We start from the raw sequence: 21845 nt of genomic DNA, 5'->3' as shown, positions 1-21845 counted from the left end.
TCACTCATAGACCTATGCGATCACCTGGATCCAAGGCGGTTCATTACCCTTGGCAACCTATTGGGCCGTTCTGTGTAAACTTGCTAGAAAAATAATGCACCGGGATGTTTGGACCATATCGTTTACTATTTTGATAAATGTATGTGGTAAATAGTAACAGTCATCTGTGGTGATGTAAACATCCCACCTTAATAAAATACAATAGTATACGCCAGGTATTTAATTCTGTGACTATACTTTGAATGGTTATGTTTTAATAGTTCTTCTTAAATCGTGAGTGGTGGTAATAAGTGGGTACATTTAGAATTCTTCCTATCGGCATTAAAATTAAAATTTATTATTAACATCTATATCCTGTTTACTTAGGATTATACATTAAAGAACACGGCAAACTAATTATCATGACATATTTAGTAGAGATATCTAGTCTCAAAAACTAGAAACAGTTCCTTTTTGAGGAGGTGATTTACTGCGGTAGGGTCGGTCGGCAAAGATTGCAACCTTAGTTCTAAATTAAAATATATATAGGGTGTTCAGATATAAAATATTTAAATACGGGATTAATTATTACTTTTATATTTACTGAAATAAAACGTTTATTTTTAATAAATTAACATATTATTATTTTAATATCGTCTTCTATTCAATAAAAAATTATTTTTTTGTTATTTACATAATGATACTAATATATAGTATATACCCTGTTCAAAATAAGAAGCACTTAGACGGCCACGGGCAAAACCGATTTTTTTATGTAAATCTGTGTGCTTCTTATTTTGAACAGGGTATAAGTACTAAAGTACCCATACATAACTGCTCTTAAAAGTTGATACATCTTTAGCGTCTAAATGTCTAATACAGTAATACCAATTGCGGTTGTAATTTTCACGTATTTTTTATTAGTATGAAAATGGGACATATTTAAAAAAATGGGACGATTAAGTGTCCCGAAAGCTTTTGTCGGGACACCGGAACAGACTTTTAAAATACGGAACTTTCCCGTATAAAACGGAACGCCTGACCACCCTAATATATATATAAATAATTACATCATTTATGTATGACACAATTACACCATACAAAATATAAATTTGTTTGTTTATTCTTTATATACATAATAGTATAATACATATATATATAGCCTAATAGCCTATGCCCAGATGCCCTATATACTATAGTATATTCGGCGCGTGCAGTCATATACGCGTTTCCACGAATTAACTTCGACTTCCACAAACATTTTTTTGTTATTATTGGTATGATTATACTGATTTGACTGAAAGAAAAATTGCATACGATAAAATGTATGATCAATTTGATTTTTTATTTAATTTTGGCAATTTAAAAGTGGATGATATTAAAGAGAATGCTGATCACTTTCAAAATATTTGTTGCGATAATATAGAAAAATATTTTATTCAGGAAGCATTGCAAAAATTTAGTTTTATACTTAGTTAATTCTATTTTTCCCTAATCAGATGAATCAAACCATTAACCAAGCTAAACCAAGTACACAAAATGTATTGACAATTCTGAGAAACAAAAATTTGAATAGTTTATATCCAGCTAATATTGAAATTGTATTGCGATTGTGCTATACTCTGCCAGTAATCGGAAAGAAAATCCCCAAAGTATACTTTGCTTATTTGCAAATACATACATATAATTGTACATCTTAAAATACTCATAACTCGCTTTAAAATTAAAACATCAGAAAAAGCTTAAAAACCTATGATATTTCCTAGATAATAATCTTACCTTTAAATTGTACAAGATGTCAATTCGCTCCGCTCCGATCCTAAAAAATGTTTCGTCATGTAATGATATTATGCTCACACACCATTATAATAAACTAAAATTTTACAGAATAATAAACAACGGCCAGACTGTCGTTTGTAGAAATCGGTCGCATCAAATAAGACCATTAACAACGACAATTAAGATATCGGCACGCACTTATAACGGTATTACGTAGGATGTGTGTGACTTTATTTTATGGTGACGCCAAAGAATAATCTAGTTCCCAGGCTCACGATAACTTTTTGATAAAGCCGCCTACCACTTTCTGGTCAGAATCCTCGCGTCGTCCCAGTGCATGAGCACCAACCGCCAGCTAGAGTAACAACCTCTCAAGTCTCAAAAAAACCGATTTCAACGAGCGACAACTGGACTCCTTATGCGAGCAATAATCAGTGCGTTCTTTAATTCAATTTGTGTATTTGGAGTATTACTTTGTTTCATCTAAAACCTTAAACTCCTACAATATTATCTACAAACAACTGCGAATCAGGTAAGGCATATAATATAATATTTTATGTTGATTGCAGTTAATACATTCTATGTGCCTTTTTCCATAAAATTATATTGTACGGTGTATTTGATCTAATTGTCGAATACACGATCTCGATAGAGCCCTCCGAACTCCTGGAGGAAGGTGATAGCGTAATTTTACTACTCTAAGTTTTACTGTTTTAATTTAACTATCGACAGGAGTCGTCCTATATTTATCTTATTTCTACGTTATTACAGTCATATAAACAAAATTTAAAACAAACTGGAGGAGGTTCACCACCAAAATCAATAAGCAAATTGGTCATGACTCATGACATTGCAGTCTCTATTGCCAATGGATTTTATTAAAGATGCAAACGATTTTGACTGTGACAATGACGGATCAACTAAAAAGGTACAGTACCTATGCATATAAATATATAATTTTAAACAAATATTTTACTTTTAAAGCTGTTGTTCTTATTTTCTACGAAAATCTTTAAAATGCTTTAAACCAAGTATTTGCCTAGTTTATAAACCGGAGGTTTATCGTTAAGACTGTCTCAGTGACTCAGTCTATGGTCTAAGTAAAAAAATAATCAAAAATAAACTATTGTCAAAGTACTATTGAACCATTTGAACCAGAACCAATTTGACTTTCAATTCCAACTTTCTCAAAGTTATCTTTTATCATTTCTATCAAAATTATCTAGGAACCGTATCTTGAATTATTTTTTTAATAACCTTATAGTTATGATATTTTATAAATAGAGTAAATTCACTCTATTGTTTAATGGATTCAATATTTTATGACTGTATCCGTATAAATATTAAATACTATTCATAGCCATGGAGGTATGGGGCAACGTGCCAGCGCTTGTTGAGACTTGACACTTGATGCGAACTACTAGATTGCACCCGTACGCATTTTTTAAGTGCATCTCAAAGATATATAAACCTACATTATGTTATTACTATAACTATTACTTATACATTATATATGTTTATATATCTGTGGCGCACCTCCAAAGGTGTATTGAATATTGATAGTTGATACCCCTGATATCAATACGCCTTGTACAGATAAAGAATTAAAGATAATAAAAACACTTATTTCATTATCTATAATATCTATAATATCAAACATAAACTATAAGCATCAAGTATCAACCTTGTGAGTTGTAACTTGTAAATCTGTTGTATTACTTGTATTGGGTATTTAAGTTTCGGCAGAGCCCTTCTATTTCAATATTATCTTTGTAAAATATAACTTAGATCGTATTTTAGTTTCACGTCATACGTGTAAATAGCCACTTATCACTATTTAAGTTTTTAATAAATTATTAAGATGGCTGTTGATTCAAAATACGCTCATTTAAGTGGAATTGTAAGTATAAATTATTAGTTTTTCAGTACCCACAGGTCATAGTATTATAATATTTCGTGATATGTGTACTACTTTACAGTTAAGGTATCCTCCAAAATAATAAAGAATTTTAAAACTAAGCGGCTTTCTATATTAAAGTGTAAAACAAAATATTATATCTAATAAGTAGGGCTCGGATTTAAATGCCCTAAAATTCATTGAAAAAATGGCTAAGAATGTCCTCAAAAAATGTATTATATCGCAATAATCCCCTTAAAAATTGACATATAAAATTAATTTTTTAATGCAGTTTTATAAAATACACCTACCTAATTTAAAATGTACAGTAAATTTAAAATAATCTTATAAACATTTATTCATATAAAAAAAAAACCGAAATTTGATTGGAAGTTTATAAATTATAATCATGGCCTACAAATTTTTCTTTTGGATACATATTTTTTCCTCTCTCCAGGCCTAAGTGGATTAATAGTTAGAAATATTATTCTTGGACCAAAAGAATATTGCTCCCCCTCCCCCTAGAAGACGAATCAAATCTGCCACTGAAGTCGTATAATATACAAATATTCATTAAAAATTAAAAAACATCCAAATATGAAATAAAATAAAAAATAAAATTGTCACTGTTGAAGTATTTGGTTAATAAAACAAATTATGTGCTTGGAAAGCATTGTCTAAGATCACTCAAAAAAGATGGACTTAGCATTGAAATCTGTGCCTTACTTATGAGTAATATTTTGTTACATCCATCTTGAATATTTTATGTAGAAGTAGAGTAATTCTAATTACTTAAACAAATCTATTATTGAAAATCTCAGCATACATTTTGGAACAGCTATCGGGTTACAATTTAAATACAATTTATGATAAAAATTTCACTATTTATTACACTAATTTGGTTATTTCAATATCAAGACTATACAATAAATAATTTTTTTTTTCAAGGCTTATGACCAACCCGATGTCTATGAGACTTTTGAATTGCCAGAAGATGACCAACAACTTGATTATGCAGAAGAGGTAAGCTTTAATATTATGTCTGTTATTCATAGGAAAGTGTATGGGAAAGACAGGGCATTTCGCAAGATTTACTATTACTATATAATTTGTATAATGTTTGATTTTTTTTTATAAAATTATAAAAACGTGTATTTTTAAAACTATTAAATTATTTAAAAGTATTGTTTCAATACCGGTTACAAGTATTGTTTTTGGGAAAGAAGCCTTTTAAAACTTCTAAACATAAAATCAAAATTACGCATTATCATGTGTATCAGGAAACATTAAGACTTTTAACCATGTTTGTGGGTAAACATATTTGAATTACATGAAAGGTTACTTTAAAAACTTAAGTGTGTCAAACAATAGATATGCAATAAAATATTATCAATATAAAAAAAAATCAACCAGAGACAATCTACAAATTACAAATGCATTCAAATCTAAGTTCAATATTACAAATATTATAAAATGTGTAATTAATATAACATTAATATCCAATATAGGACAATGAAGATATCGAACGCGTCAAATTGGTTCCAACTGAAGCTTACAAACACTTTAAAGACAAAGTTGTCAGCTCAGACAATATAGACTTTTCTGATAAATTGGGCAGGTCAATAAAAACTGGATATAATTCAAAGTAAATATTTACAAAATGTATTTACCAGTTTACATTTAGTTTAACATGATCATTTTTAAATATTTAAAGCCAACTTTGGGAATTAGCTGCACAGGGAGAAAAAGAAACTCCATTACAAAAGTATTATAGGTTGAAGTTGGAAACTGAAGAATTGGTTCAAGAAATAAGTACTTTGCAGGTGAATTTTACATTATAATAAATTGTATAATACCTGATTTAATTATACTTTATGTTAGATATGGTTAGAAAAATGTCATCAAATTATTTATCGGATTACATTTACTGAAATCACATATTCTCATTTTTATTTTTATTACAATGATATTTACCTAATAATCTAAAATTGTATCTGCTGTTTTATTTAATAGAAAAAATAATGGAAACAAAATAGTTAAATGTAATGGTACAAAAAGTATTTTGTGATCTGTACTTATAAGATATTAAATTTACTATTTTATTTATATTTTATCTGATTATATATACAATAAAAAACTTATTATTTATTATTCAAAATAAAACAATTAAGCTCAAAATACATCTTTTGATAAATAACATAAATACTAATAAATAGAGAGCCTATCATCTATTACTCTAAAGGCCCTCTATTACTAAAAATATAAATACACATAGCCACCAAAATTAAAAGAAAACAGTGTTTGTTTAAAAAAAATTTAGATGGTCTTGTCTATGATGAAAAAATTGATTGGTTATGTTTGAATCAGACATAACTGGAATAACTATTAATTAAATTGACTAATATATTTTTTTTTTTTTTAGGAAAATAAAAATGATCTTGATGAGCAATCATGTACTAACATAGGGTCTCAAGTACAAGATGTTTTACTGAAATTGTCTACATTAAATATAGAGAAGTCTTTTGAACAACAATTAGGAAAACTAGGAACATCTGAAATTGATAATTTACAGTAAGTGTTGTTAAAAATAATATACAAACTAGTTTATTGTTTTTATTTTTCTAGAATATAAAGGCTATATAGTGTGTCCCGTTTTAAATATACCACTAAATATCTCAGCCCGATAATCTTAGATTGAAATACGGTTTGCTGCAATAGCTAAGGGGTACTGAAGTACACATTTAAGGACAAATTTCAAATTTTTAACTCTTGTAGTATGCGCATGCGCAATACAAATTTTTTTTTAAAATTACAACACCTATTTTTGTCACCGGATATGGATAGATTATTTTATTCTAAGTAATTTTGATCCATTGACCATAGTTCTAAACCTAAAATTGAATGAGTTACAGCTTTTGGAAATTTTAAAATAATTAAATGTCTTTAAAATGTTAAACAATAGTGAACAAGTTGACACTCACCATAAATTAAAATCATATCAACTTGTTCACTATTGTTTAACATTTTAAAGAAGAAAAAAAGAAAAATCTTTCAAAGTATTATGTTAAAAGTTATAAGTGTCATCGATGAACGTACAATACTGAGTGAACGTGCATTAGTTCATTTTTGATAATCAAACAATATCTACAATAATTATCGAAGTACTAAGAATAAAATTATAAATAATGTACTATTATCAAAGGACTAATAATAAAACTGGAAATAATTCAATAACTTTTATCGCACAATAATAACGCAAATTACAACGTCATTGTCAATTTAGTTGGTAAATTTAAATAAGCTATACTTTTTTTGTTAGGTAATTTTGTATTAAATTATTTAAATGCATTTCATTTTAGTTCAAAAATGATTTACTTTTGTATGAAATTCAAGCGTGTAATGTTTTAGGTAAAATCGAAAAAATTTAATCATGCGCATACTACAAGAGTTAAAAATTTGAAATTTGTCCTTAAATGTGTACTTCAGTACCCCTTAGCTATTGCAGCAAACCATATTTCAATCTAAGATTATCAGGCTGAGATATTTAGTGGTACATTTAAAATGGGACACACTGTATATGGCTCAAATTCTCTACAAAATCAATAATTTAGGATTCTTGTGTTGCATACATTGAAAGCTATAATAACCGGTTTCACAACTCCTTCAATATTACTAGTCAAATGAAAACATTTAATTTTATTTTATATTTGGGCATAAGTCTAGAAAGCATTTAAAATAGAATTAATAAATATATCTTTTTATATTATTATTATGGTAATTTATTTAAAGCATATTCAGAATAAAATAAATTGTAAATTACAGAAAAGGAATATATTGTAGGACTGATTGGAGAATATATAAATGGAAGAGTATAAGAAGAACAGAAAGTCAAATTAATCGTAATTAATATAAATTTAATCATCATAGAATTATTTTTGATGTAAAAATATCTTTGGAAAATCATTGAAACTTTTATTGCAAAGTGAATATAAAGAGTGTAAAACAATACAAAATCTAAATACTAGGTAAAAAACTTGGTAAAAATGGTTGGCTTCATTTAAAAGATTTTTTTATCTGAACAATTTTAATGAAACTTTTAGAATGTTTGATTTTATAATTTCATATACATTCTAATTATATATTTTTAATTGTTTTAAAATTATTACAATGTTAACCATAAATACTAATTTTTAATAAACATTTTTATTCTGATTATTAATCATGTTCAAATATATGTTTTAGAAAGTATTTAGAAACTGTTACTGAGTTGCTCAATAAACGACCAGATAGCAGTGATAAACCACAAGTTACATCAGAATGTGTTTCTGAGGCATTAAATTTCCAGGCACTAATAAGACCTAATAGGGCTCAACTTGATCAAGTTTCTCAAATTTCTCGATTGGAAGAACGTTTGCGTAAATTGGAAGCAACAATTGGAACTGGTGCTTTAACACTGGTAATGATATTGTTTTATATTTTAATATCTAATCATGCTATATAGTAAAGTTTATTTTGATTTAAATATTTAAGGAGCAGATCTCTAACATATATGAAGTTTAATTTTTCTTTTGTAAATCATTTTTACAAACCAAACTTGTAGAAATTATGTTACCTCATTTTAATGTTTTAGTTACAATTTTTATTTAAATCAACCATTTCTTTTCAATTAAATCCGTCTATTACAATGTTTCAATTATTAATATATTTTAATCAAATACATTCAAATTAACTTCTGACTAGTGTGTGTAATTATATATCAATTGTAAGTTGTTAGTAACTAACGAATATATGGTTGACAGTGATAGATTACACATAATAAATAAACCAATGGTTTCTATTGATGAGTTCTAATTTTAATTTCAAATGTTTGCAGAAACGTTTAGGTGTTTGTGAGAGTGGAGGTTTGATTGAGGCTGTTCGACTATTATTAGGGCAGCTATCTGTTCTTAACTCAACTCAATTGGATGCAGTAGATACTAGAGTCTCCAATTTGCTACCCAAACTTGAACAAACAGCAGCAAAACTAGATTCTCAAGATCCTGAAAAAGATAAAAAAATTAATGAGCTCTATGAAATAATTTTAAAAGCAACTCAAGAGTCACATTTATTACCTGAAGTTCTACAAAGGATGGTAGCATTAGAATCACTGCACCAAAAAGGTGATTATACTATTTATATTACAATTGTTCGGATGTTAGAATGGGGTAAAGTATTTGATTAAATAATATTGATTTGTGGTCTTAATTTAAATTGACCATTGTTTAACTACTCAATAGTTTAAACATATTAATTTGAAAAATCGTGTTTTATTTCAGTTGGAAAATTAGTGATGACAATTAGTAACCTGAGTGCCCAGCATACAGAAAATGCTCAAAATATTGAAAAAAACGAAGAGTTTCTGAAGACTATAGAATCTCACATTAATCAAAACATGATTAAAATGAATTCTAATATGAAATCTTTGTACGAACGAGTGGAAGTTGTTGCAGAAAAATTGAAACAATCTGAAGCTTAAATTTTAAACAAAATTAAGTTAAATATTTTCCAAATAAAATGTATAACGGAGTATAAGTTTTATTAATTTATATAAATAATAATGATCTTTTATATTAATCTATATATAATTTAACATGTACAAATTTGTATGCTTTTTAAAATTGTCAACTTGCTTAATCGTAGAGATCCTAAAATTATTCCTTATGCTACAATAAATAATCTATTTCATAGATTTATTATTATTGTTTTACATTAACATCTAAGTATACATTTTTTTTATTAATTATTAGTTATTTAAATAGGTATAACAACTTTTTATTTACTATTAAATTATTTAAAAATAATGTATCTTTTATATTATCATATCCTGATTACACGTGTAATGTCTTTTTCATATTAATTAAAAATTTTAAATGTGATCAGTGAAAATCAGTTAAAACTTAAAAGCATAAAATGAAATAGGCAATCAAATTAAATTTTAATTAATTTAATGAATCAATTTAAATTAAATTTTTGAAAAATGTCTATTATAGCTGGGAAGTATTACATATATTGGGAAGTACATTTACTTTTTAATTAATGGTCGGGTTCTTAAAAAAAGATTATATAATTTTGGGTACAATAATTATTTTATTAAATAATATGTTATGAATGTGAATTCAGAATTAACTTTTAATAATTAATAATTTGCATAATAGTTGAGCGGTAATTTTTCACAAATTATCGATTCACAAAATTATCTTGCACATTAGTCATCATACGAGTTTGCCACGGTCGTAATTATCATGATTCATGAGGGTATGGTAAAATGGTAAATAAAATAGAAATCAACAAGTAGCGACGTCGTGTAATAATAATATTGTATCAGAAGGAGGGCTCTACCGCATTCTGAACTTAAGTACCTACGCGGGTCATGTATAATTATAAATGCGTTCGCGAACGGTTTAAAAGGTCGTGAATTTCGTAAAAACTATCAAGTCTGCGGTGACAGACACTACCAGAAATACAATAGTACAATAGTACAATACATAAAACATTGTCCACGCACAAGTAATTCAAAATCACAATTCGTGAGCAATAATTGCAATAAATAATAAAGCAATGTAATATTGTTCGTGTTGATTATGACGTGTACATGGGCAAAGGGTAAACGATGATAATATTATCTTAATATATCAGTTTCGGTTTGTTTTTTTTTAAACCGAACAGACGGACGATAATGGTAAATGGTTTTCATTATCGTTACATAGCAGTTGTCTGCAGTAATATGCATGTGGGTACGAGCGTAAAAAAAAATTGTATTGTAAAAATATAAAACGCGGGCCTTGCGACAATAATTGACAAAGGCGAAGCGAAACGGCGGGCGGCAAACGACGCGGGAGGAGTAACGCATGTGCATTGTGTGCGTGTGCGTGTGTGCTGCGTGAGCGTCGGTGCGCGGGACGTATTGTACGCCGATATAATATACGGTACGTTTGTGTTAGTGTGTGTGTGAGTGCGTGCGTGCGTGTGCGGGTTCGTTACGAAATGGCGGCGGCCAGGAATCGATGCAGCGGTCATGTGACCGCGGCCGTCCAATGGGGACTTGTCAGACGGCGCGAACAGCATTCCGCTCGCGGGCGCTACCTATGTACAACGACCGCAACCGCATCGTCCTCCATTTTGACGTCGGTTTCGTATCAACACGAATTTTGAATAATTTTTTATCTACGAAAATTGCTTCCCGCACAAGATAAGTAAGTATTAAAATTCGATCGGAACGCTCACGTCACCGGTCCGAAATTTTTTATTCACGGCGATCTCTAGGAATATTTTATCATCCCTCTCGGGCGCTACCCGCCGCGAACAAGTAGGCACCAACTTAAACACAGAGCGTACCGTTTTACGATAGTTGGTCAATCGGCGGCGTCGGCGGCGGCATCTATTCAGTGGTGGCCGGGAAAATATTTCAAGTAAATAATAACGTACATAAAAAAAAAAAAGGACGCGACATTGTGTGTGTGTGTGTGCGTGTGTTGCGTTGGTCTGTGCGTGCGTGCGAGTTTGCCGTGAGTGCGCGCTTTTCTCTCTCATCCGCGGGCCCGTTCTCTATTCGGATTTCTTCGATTTCCGATTAAATTTAGGTTATAAAATTTGTTGGTACTTGTCATCGTTCGGTTCTTGTTGATTTTTTTTTTCTCCCCCCGAGCTTCCGAGCTTTTTCATGATAACAGTGTTTTTGCGCGAATTTCAAAACTTGTGTTCGAATACCGTCACCGTCCGTCGTCGTTTTACTCGTTACAGCCAGCAACGCAGCCGCTAGCCGCCAGAGCGGTTATAAAAATATGGCGCCATTTGTCCGTACGCTTTAAAGTCCCGCTGTCCCGTCCGCCGCCGCGTTGGAAACGTGAAAACGAAAAACGGTTGTCTTTAACAGGTAATTAATGTTAAACGTCAAAGGGTCGTCCACTCGTATAGTTTTCCATCTGTTGTTGTTTTTGTTGTTACGCAATGTACGCTCTCCTTTAAAATATACTCTACCTAAATCATAACCCCCAAAGAAAATTCTTTCGAGGGGTCTGATTTTGATCTCGGTATCTTCTATAGTTAGCATATTATTATCATCATCATCCAAAACAGATTCTCTGTCCCTACCTATCTATTGTATTTTGTGTTTAGTCAATTCTCATGATAACTTGTTAATCGCAGATTGGATTTCATTTAAAATCCCCAAAATGTTTTTTTATATTACCTTCGTGATGTCATGCTGTTTAATAAATAATTATAAATCGTTCTATAATTACTTGGGTAGATTAATTACCAATAAGTATGAGTTCAACAACTAATATTGAGGTTTTAGCTCTATTAAATTTTGAATTCTGTATGTGCTTTGTATGGTTTATTCTGTAATATAGTATGGTACATAGGTATTTGTAAAATATTGCATTGTTTGTTATTGATGTTTGTTGGCTCTTAATTTTCAAATAATGTCTATACTAGGTAATATGGAAATTGGAAACAATTTGTACAACTCTTGTGTAAATACCTTATATATCTTATTATTGCGTATTAGTTGTGTTCAATAATTCCTACATTTCATAATGTTAATGTATTTGAAATGCTATTAATTTATAGCAATAATCAAATGTTTACTTAAAAATTACCAAATTATATCCGGCTATATACAAAATTGTTATATTTTAGTGTTTTTACATCTCATTATTTTTATATATTTACTATAAATAAAGAATAACATATCCCTAATTTGTAGTTACAGTAGTTAACAAATTCAATTTCTGTAGATTTTTATAATTAACTTAACTTCTAATGGATACTGTATTAAAATCACGATTCTTGACATTTAGCAATTTTGGTAAACTTAATTAGGTTTTGAATGTATAAAATCATCTTAAACAATTTTTTTTACATACATGTAAATACCAAAGTTAATATTATTGGATATTTTATAGATGATTTTACCTTTATAATATAAATAACTAATAGCAATTTTTAAATACTAAAATGTAACTATATTGAAGTATATTTGTATTGATGTACTCGTTTATTAATGTAAATTTTTTCAAATTGTATAGCATTTTGGTTTCTATGTGAAATTTTATTCAGTAATAATGAGTACAGAAGTAGATGAAGCATTAGTTACAAAAGTCGATGAAGCAGAAACTGACGGAAGTGGTAAATTTTCATCATAACAATATTTAATTTGTACTAATTGATTTTTGTTGTTTATTGATAGCTATCAAACAAGAGCTTACCAATGTAGATGTGTTGGTATGTGGTTTATGTCATATAGGATTTCATTTTGTAGAAGAATTTCAAGAACATAAAGATGGAGAATGTAAAAAAGTATCTGCATTTCGAGACCAAAATACCTCGGTACTTATCTAAAATATTTTTAATTTTTTATATACATTTTTTTTTTACTTATTTTACTGTTAACAACCTTTATATTTTGTATTATTGTGTTATATTAATTGAATACAAATTATAGTTTATAAATCTATAATGTTCTAGTTATTAGTATTTAAACTAAATTTTTATCCTGAAAAATTACAAAATAATGATTCAGTAATAAAATAAATATTAATCATCTTCAGTTTTATTATTTTATAACATTTGATTTTAATTAAAATATTTAATTTTAGGATAACAAACCGCAGATTCTTGGATTTTTACTATGGAAAAACTCTCAAACTAAACAAATAGGTACGTACATTCATCTCATTATAAAGTAAATTTAATTGCTTTTCATTATTTTATAGCAGAAAATGAAGAGGCATGGAAAGTATATAAAATGTGGTGTGTCTTACCTGAAACTGTAAGAAACTGTTGGATAGAAGCTGCCAAAACTATCCATTCTTATGATGAGTTAGCTAAAACTATTCCCGATAAGGTTGTCATACTTTTTTTTAGAATTGTAAATTATATTTTATTTAATACGTGTTTGATAATTTTGTCTGATCTTAGATGATCAAACTTGACACATTACCAAGTTCTTCGAATGGCAGTTTGGATGAACTTCCGCCAGCACTTATGAAACCTAGTGGGGAATTTCCTTCAGGTCAAGAGTTTGTGGTTGAACGAGTTGTTGCACGTCGTTTTAATCAGAAAAAAAGACAATTTGAATATTTATTAAAGTGGGAAGGTTATCCCCCTGAACAGAATACTTGGGAGCCAGCAGATAATATGTCTGCTTGTTCCCACCTTATAAAACAATATGAGGATTCATTAGTTAAAAATGGTACCGCTTCTACCCCAGGAAAGAGGGCAGGACCCGGACGCCCACGAAAGATTGAACAAATCCAAAATATAGGTGTTGTTAAACCTAAAGTATCCCCACAAGCGCAAGTTGAACAAATTGGAATAGCAGGGTAAGATTAAAAGTTTTGTTTTATATACCTACTTAGTACTGGTTGAATAACTGTTTTAAAATTTTAAGTAATTAATGGTGTTAATACTCTCTTAAGCATAGTATAGTGGCCTATGATTGGTCCATTTACTTAAGTGAACTATTAAATTAATAAATATGACACCCCCCATGATTTATATAGAAATAATTTAAATTGTGGAATTAATGCATATAGTTATTAAACATATGTATAATGGATAGTTAAAAATTAAAAATAATTATAACCTTTATTTTATTTATTATATAATTGATTACTTGGTTGGCATGCCTCCTTCTGAGGCTAAACCGAGTACATTTTTGTAACTGCTGGTATAAGTATTTAAAGCTTTTAAGTATTCCACTCCAAAAAATTTTAAAATAAAATAATCGTTCATAAAATAAATTCATTTATTAAAGATAAGTTCACCTATATTTTTTTTTTTAGTACTTAATAAAAAATTGTTATTTAGTTTCCTGATTTTTTTTTGAGCTTTTTTTTCACTGTTTTTAATGTATTTTTAAATACATGTTAAAGGAGACCCGTCCGTAGCAGTAAACAAAAAGCAATGGACCAAGTTAAATATTGGTGTGGTACAATGAAAGCCACTGAAGAAGTTATTGAAAGTAAACCATCTCAACCAAACATTCTAAAACGTGATTACATTATGTTGGAAGAAGACGAGGAAGATGAAGACACTCCAGTGTTAAAGAAAAAATATTTTCATCCAGATTCCGAGGATGAAGACTGGGATGATCCATCATTGCATAAATCAAATGCGTCAATTAGTGAAAATGAAGAACCTATCATAAATTATGGAAAAATTATTTCTAGAAGTAAGTTTCATTCATTAATATTTAATACATGTAGACCATATAATTTTTGTATAATTAATAATTTAAATTTATTTTTTATTTAAATATATCAATTTACTTATCATGAAAAATCATAACTCTGTCACTGATTAATTAGTAATTTACAGTTTATTTATATAATTTTTATATAATTAGTGTATTAATTTTCTTCCAATCCATTGACTGTTAAATTATTCAATTCAATATTATTTATTTTTACTTTTGTTATTACCCTCTAATTTGTAATTTTTAAGTTATTTATAATAACTACAAACTAAAATGGTATATAAAGGTTTGTATTTTTGTTCCATTTCAAAAAATGTTGTTATCACTTATCACGATGGTAATACCACACCTTAACTACATGTAACCACTTTACTAACTTGTATACTCTTTGATCATACCTAAATGCATAGCATGTCCCATTAAGGCTCTACATATAATGGGTATACTATGCCATCATTTTGCAACTCTTTTATCAATGATAAAATAAAGGAGGAAAAATTGATATTCACATAACATTATTAGTCGCTAAATGGCGGCGTAGCATACCTATACTCCGTGCCACGAGAGAAGTAACCCGTTTCCCGACCAAATTGCGGTCTAATCCGCGCTTCCCCCCATCTATTTGATATGTCAACTTTCCACAATCATAACCGTTAACGGTCGGCAACGTTATATAGTAATACTATTAGTATGTATCATGTTGTAAACTGGGGGAAACTGGGCCTCGGAACGGTCGCTGCCGTCAGTCTGCATGCACGTAGCGGATTACTTTTCTCGTGGCAGTAGTACAGTATCTATAGTTCCCTAGTCCCATCCAAGTTTATATTATCTATGCTGTTACATGAAATGATAAAGAATCTATTCAAGTGGGGGGACAATACAAGGTCTGCAGAATGCAACTGTGTAACCGAACAAATAGAACAACATACTATAATGCCCTGTAAACCCAGTAACATGTTTACCCGAAGATATAATGAATGCAATGCTTAGCATAATCAATGGAGCAAAAAATGAATGTGAAAAGCATTTATACAGCCTGGACAAGATAAGAAGAAGAACATTATCTAAATAGTTAATATAATTTACCCCCATAGCTTTTATTAAAATAAGAATTGCTTTAAGGGGATTCCATACCGTGATTTTCTGTTTTTGTCTAACACACGCGTGACATAGAGTTTAAGACGGATTCTTTGCAAACATATCAATTGATCTAATGAAGTGATAAGAATTCTGAAAACAGATTTGAATTCATCGCCAAGTCTGCTTGAAATCAACTTTCCCACAATTTTGATTTTTTTATTTTAGCTTCTCCTATACTCTTTTTTAATATGACGTTTTTTGGAATTTGGTGGATAGTATCAAAAATGTGGGAAAGTCGATTTTAAGTAGACTTGATGTCAAATTCAAATCTATTTTTAGAATTCTTATTGCTTCAATAGATCAATTGGAATGTTTGGCAAAAAACACGTCTAAAATACTATGTCACGCATGTGTTAGACAAAAACAGAAAATCAAGGTATCAAATCCCCTTAATACAATTTACGTATAGAAAACTATACTATCTTACCTCTTTGAGAGTTATAAATTCCAATATTTATTACTTATGAATAAATAACATACTAATTTTAATTATTTAAAGGTCAACTGACAATGGAGGAGCGCATAAAGTATAATGTTTCAAGAAATATCGCAAGACCTTCAGCATTTCCTGTGTTAAAACGAGAAGAACGGGTTAAAAAAGTTAAAACTCATCTGGCTCATTTCAACAATTTCCATAGAAATTCTGAAATGGGCTTATTACAAATTTCACCACATTTAACTCAAGTAATGTATTTTTTTAATACAGTAAGTTTTATTTTCAATTGTTATAAATGTAATATTATTCTTTTAAATTTAGGTAACCTTAGCATCATCTAAGGGTTTTGTGAAATTAGAAACTAATCAAGTTCCGCTATCTGGTATATATATATATTCTAACAATGAAGGATTTATTAGATTAAACTTAAGTGATAAGACTCATAGTATGATGCTGATGATGAAGAATAGGGATGATCCAAAAAAAGGGAAAGTGGTTTATGCAGACGGAGCTCAAGCTCTGCAACCTCCAAAGAAAACCCTTGACCTATCCAAAGCCAGAGAAACTGTACACCAATCATCTCCTTTAATGAAATCCTATGCTAAGAAGTATGTGAATTATTATTATTTATTATAGAAAATTCTGTAAATTTATACTGTACATTCCTTAGACCATTTGTTCCACCCACAAAAATCCAAGCTGCTGTAAAGCCTAGACCATTTTTACACAAAGTTGCTGCTGCTAATCCAGAGTATGAAAAATCTTTGCTGCAGGTATAAATTGCAAATTTATTATTTTACCTGTTAAATATGATTTCATAAATATTTATATTTTAATGCTTATTTTTTTTTTCTAGAAACATCAAGGTTCTCCAGGGATGAAACCTCATCATAGTAATATGACATTTGTTCCTAGACGTACTCTAAATAACAGAGCAGTACAACAAGGTAATTATTGTTTTTAGTTAATAACACAATTATTTTCATATAAATAAAATGGTTATTATTTATATTTACTGATTTGGTTACCTAAAAAAAACAACATTGAAAGTAACTGCTTTTGTTTTTATTTGTGTATTCAATATTTTGTATATTAATGTACTATAATTTTTTAATTTTTGATATTTTTACTATTTAATTTCATAGCTACCAAGGAAAATTATTATTATAACTAACCACATGTTTCTTTATTATTAAAATTGAGAATAAGATGATGTTTCTAAAAATAATTTCTTAAAGATTGTGATTAAGGTTACAGATCTGTCGAAAATACAGCTATAATTTTTTTTGTCCATAAACATGTGTAACGCTGGTATCTATGGCCATAATTTAAATAGTGCATAATACCTATGTTGTATATATTTATTTATATTTGATTACACTAAAATTTAGTTTAAATTATTTGAATTAATTATATTTTAATATTTAAATTTTTAACATGATGTATTGTTCATATGTTAATTATTATCAAACATTATAAATATTAATTAATATTCATTTAATTTAGGTAACAGTCACTCATATTTTATAAAAACAAAAGCTATTGTAAATAGTGGGTGTCTCAAATTATAAGTTTATGCGAAATTAATCGCTGCTGTTCATGGCCAATATTTTCCAGGTGCTTTCGCTTATAACACCCTAGAGCAGTTAGAATTTTGGGAAGACACGGCATCCGACACTGATGACGGCGGCCTGTCGGACCATTTCCCATCAGAAGGTTCTTAATTTTTAGATTTTCGTTTGAAACAAGTTTTTCATATCATTTTGACAGATTTTTGATGACTTACATCTTGGTTCAGAAATTATAGTTATTGTTCTTACATTATTTTTTAGTAAATAATAGTTTTAGAAAACGCAACATTTTGGTCACGACAGCAGCGGTTATTAGCCGCAATAGAGAATCGGCTTTTATGTAAAGCATACTCATGACGTTTGTCATCAAAAGTTTGTCATGACACTTACAGTCAAAATATATATTTTATTAATCATTTCAGACGTTTCAATTCCACCTAATAGTCCAAATAGACCATTAACACTTTGTCCAACAACTGGAAAAAGATTAATGAAAGCTGAAGGTGAAAAAACGCCAGAGCCTACTCCACCATCAAGTCCTAAAACAATGATAACTATTGATGAATCATCTTTGATGGGTAGACAACATGACAATTCTTCATTACCGACAATAATTAAAGTATGCATTTAAAAAAAAAAAATTAAATTAAAGAATAAATAAATATTAATATTACTAATAAATAAATATTTTTTTTTAGTTGGAACCTGGAACTGGACATTTAGGAAATCAAAATCCTATGATGTCTTATGTTGAGCCGGAAAAAGTGAATATAAATCGTACACCTCAGATGCAACATCATCAAGCCAGACAAAGTTTTGTTAATTATAAAGACATTCCAGCTGCTTCAAACTCTGGCTTACGCATGAAAAAAACTAATTCAAGACCTAATAATAACAGGTGTGTTCAATGTATTTATGCATTAATATAGTCTTTAGTTAAATTAGTAGGTATAATCAAATATATATTGAATCTATTTATTTTAGTAATAAATCGCTGCATGTGAGCTCTGGAATTTCAAAATCCCATAGTTCTCTAAACGTTCCAGCTCGAAAAATACAACAGAAACAACAACAACAAATACAACAACATCAACATCAACAACAACATCATGAACAACAAATTACTCAACCTTTCCCAGGACAGCAAGCTATACTGACAGATGAATCTGGTCGTTTGATATTATCTGCTGATGATACTGATAGTATGATTACTTTAACAGGCGATGATGGCATGCTCTATCAGGTAAAAATATTAGATAGATTTAAATTCATACTTATGAATTTATAATAAAATATAATTTTCTGAAATTTTAAAATACTGTTTTTTAGGTTTCTGCTGCACAGTTAGCTGCTAGTGGTGGTACAGTTTTATTAGCTGGTAATGAAGGTGATGGGCAACAGTGTGTATACCTTGCTGATGATAATGCTAGTATAATGCAAACCAACCAAAATCAAGAAGGGATGATAGCATTGGATGATTTTGGCAACACCGTTGGTCAATTAATGCCTCATCAGGTATGTACAAATACATAAAAAAAAATACTATTGTGAAAGTCAATAATTTGGTACTTAATACTTAATTCCACAATTATTTATCTTAGCTTGACTTGGGAAACTTGGTAACTGATGATGCTGGAAATATGTATATGAAAGATAATGAAACTGGTCAATATGTACCCGTATCAGCAACAGAACAGGGAGGCCAAGTTGTTATACAAACAAATGAAAATTTCACACAAGAACCTCAAGTTATGCAAGAAGATCCAGATCAATTAGTAGCGCAAATTGTTGATGCTGGAGAGCCAACTCCTGGAGGTATGTTTTATTCTTTTGTGTTTAGAAATTTATTTATTTAACTAATAACTATTTTTTTTAAATAGGCGGTCCACGCAGAGTTGTGTTGCAATTACCTGATGGTAATTTAATGGTGACTGAAATGGACGAAGAACAGTTTGCTGCTTTGGAAATGGATAAATAGTATACATTATAGAATGCTATTGATGCTAAAGTCAATACAAATTTTTTTCAGCTATTTTAACAATTTTGAATAGCTAAATTTTGAATATACATTGTTATATTTTATTTGTATATACGGTATGACATATTAAGATTTTTTAAATCTTTCTGTCTGTCTGACTGATTCAAATTGAAGAAAGCAAAAAAATGTTTCGTTATTGAAAACAATACATTATATCTATTAAGATATATATTTTACCAAATAAAAAGTTTATATTATTCTGATGGGATATTACAAATGTATGATTACAAAATTAAGGCTAATTATAACATTTTTTTATTTTTATTTCTTAACTTTGATTTGGTTTAATTTTTAAACTTAATCATTGCTAAAAACTTATTTTAACAAATAATGGAAATGTCGTTTTTTAATAATTTTGGAAAAATGTTTAGTGAATTAGTTTTTTTATTTGATCACTTGTTTAAATAAAAAAAAATAAACACTTGTAGATTTTATGTAAATAACTTAGGTTTTGGTTGTTACTAATAAATCAAAACCCATATTATTTAAAATAATACAATAGTTTTATCAAATGGAATCAGTTATGTAAAATTTTCATGTATATAGACTAGATTTTATTGATAAAATAATATATTTATTTTAATTTTATACTAAATATTTTAAAATAAAATCTGAACTAAGTTATCTTTTATACATGTACATAATTGGAAATAAAAAATATTATACTTTAACTATTTTTTTTATGTATGAACATTTCAAATATATTTTGTTATGATAAATATACGTCTGAATACATTATACATAATACATGGTTTGTTAATATTCTGGTGTACTTACAACTTACCTATTGCTTGAGAGTTGAGACTTACTTTTGGGTCATAGGTTCGAGTACACTTTGTCATTACTTCTCATCGCAACTATCACAGCTTACACACTCAGAATATATCGTATACACTACACTCACACACACACAGATATGTGTCTTAGACTAAGGTAAATGTGATGTACTCAAAAATAAAACCAAGTAATAAGTTAACAATAGGTGACCTACTAATACAAAATAAATACATAATTAATAAAAAGGAGAAAACCAATTTTGTACACGCCCCAGTTTTATTATATTATTAATATTGGTCTTTCGCAAGTTATAACTACTACACCGTACTCAAGAATTAACAGTAAAAGTGAATGAAGATGGGTATTTGGAGTGGAGAACTTGGTGTTAACTTGGAGTTTGATGAATCCAAGAATTTTGAGTGCGGGTAGACGTACAACCCAATCATTGTTCATGAACTATGATACTGCAGAGATCACGGGTGTCTGTTGAACACTATCGTCTCTCTCTGCTGACCTAATTATGAAACTATGATGGTTAGTTATTATTACAAATTTGAACAAAAAGATAAACCTTCACATTAACAAAACAAAAAAACTTAAATAGGCGATTATAAATTTCGAAAAACCGGGAAAGTCGCCTGTAGCTGTACAGTAGGTAGTTTTGACTTTTGAGAATATACGCGCGCAGACTCCATAAGACATTAGCAAGGTCTACAAACAAAAAATAATATAAAAATAGGGTATTTCACCATCATTTTTTTCGTCAAAAAAATGACCAAAAAAAAGGGGTGTCCCGTAAAGTAGAAAAGTTCCAAAAATAGTGCTTTAAAAGTTTAAAATAAATTTTTATTAGATTATAAAATTTGCTAGTAATTTTCATTAAAAAAATATTCATAGCGTTTTAATCTTGCTTATAGCTATAAGCCATAAGGTATAACTTCTTTAATATCTATTTTTGTCTTCCGAGGTCAGGTCAGTTTTAAAAAAAA

The 21845-nt window shown here is 29.0% G+C and overlaps 2 protein-coding genes across 6 annotated transcripts; both read left to right on the top strand.

Annotated features, from left to right (window-relative positions):
- Positions 1–3393: 3393 nt before the first annotated feature.
- Positions 3394–9387, top strand: LOC132947370 (dynactin subunit 2). Its single transcript, XM_061017639.1, has 8 exons — positions 3394–3658; positions 4604–4678; positions 5164–5300; positions 5370–5478; positions 6078–6226; positions 7898–8111; positions 8529–8814; positions 8971–9387. The coding sequence occupies exons 1-8, from the start codon at positions 3620–3622 to the stop codon at positions 9168–9170; spliced, it is 1209 nt and encodes a 402-aa protein (XP_060873622.1). The 5' UTR covers positions 3394–3619; the 3' UTR covers positions 9171–9387.
- Positions 9388–10732: 1345 nt separating this feature from the next.
- Positions 10733–20658, top strand: LOC132946497 (uncharacterized). Of its 5 annotated transcripts, none has more exons than XM_061016520.1 (18): positions 10733–10887; positions 12724–12823; positions 12885–13024; positions 13294–13354; positions 13411–13541; positions 13616–14019; positions 14572–14870; positions 16534–16718; positions 16792–17078; positions 17141–17243; positions 17327–17417; positions 18088–18186; positions 18464–18660; positions 18740–18939; positions 19026–19284; positions 19371–19556; positions 19643–19856; positions 19922–20658. In XM_061016520.1, the coding sequence occupies exons 2-18, from the start codon at positions 12760–12762 to the stop codon at positions 20017–20019; spliced, it is 3018 nt and encodes a 1005-aa protein (XP_060872503.1). In that variant the 5' UTR covers positions 10733–10887; positions 12724–12759; the 3' UTR covers positions 20020–20658. The 5 variants fall into 5 exon arrangements, with proteins under 5 accessions (XP_060872503.1, XP_060872504.1, XP_060872502.1 ...); XM_061016521.1 differs by lacking the exon at positions 10733–10887 and adding an exon at positions 10911–11103; XM_061016519.1 differs by lacking the exon at positions 10733–10887 and adding an exon at positions 11131–11567 and having other exon boundaries at positions 19922–20657.
- Positions 20659–21845: the final 1187 nt, after the last annotated feature.

Source organism: Metopolophium dirhodum, chromosome 6 (assembly GCF_019925205.1).
Source record: "Metopolophium dirhodum isolate CAU chromosome 6, ASM1992520v1, whole genome shotgun sequence".
Classification (NCBI taxonomy): Eukaryota; Metazoa; Arthropoda; class Insecta; order Hemiptera; family Aphididae; genus Metopolophium; species Metopolophium dirhodum.
The sequence above is the reverse complement of the archived record's forward strand: the minus strand, read 5'-3'. Positions and strand labels throughout refer to the sequence as shown.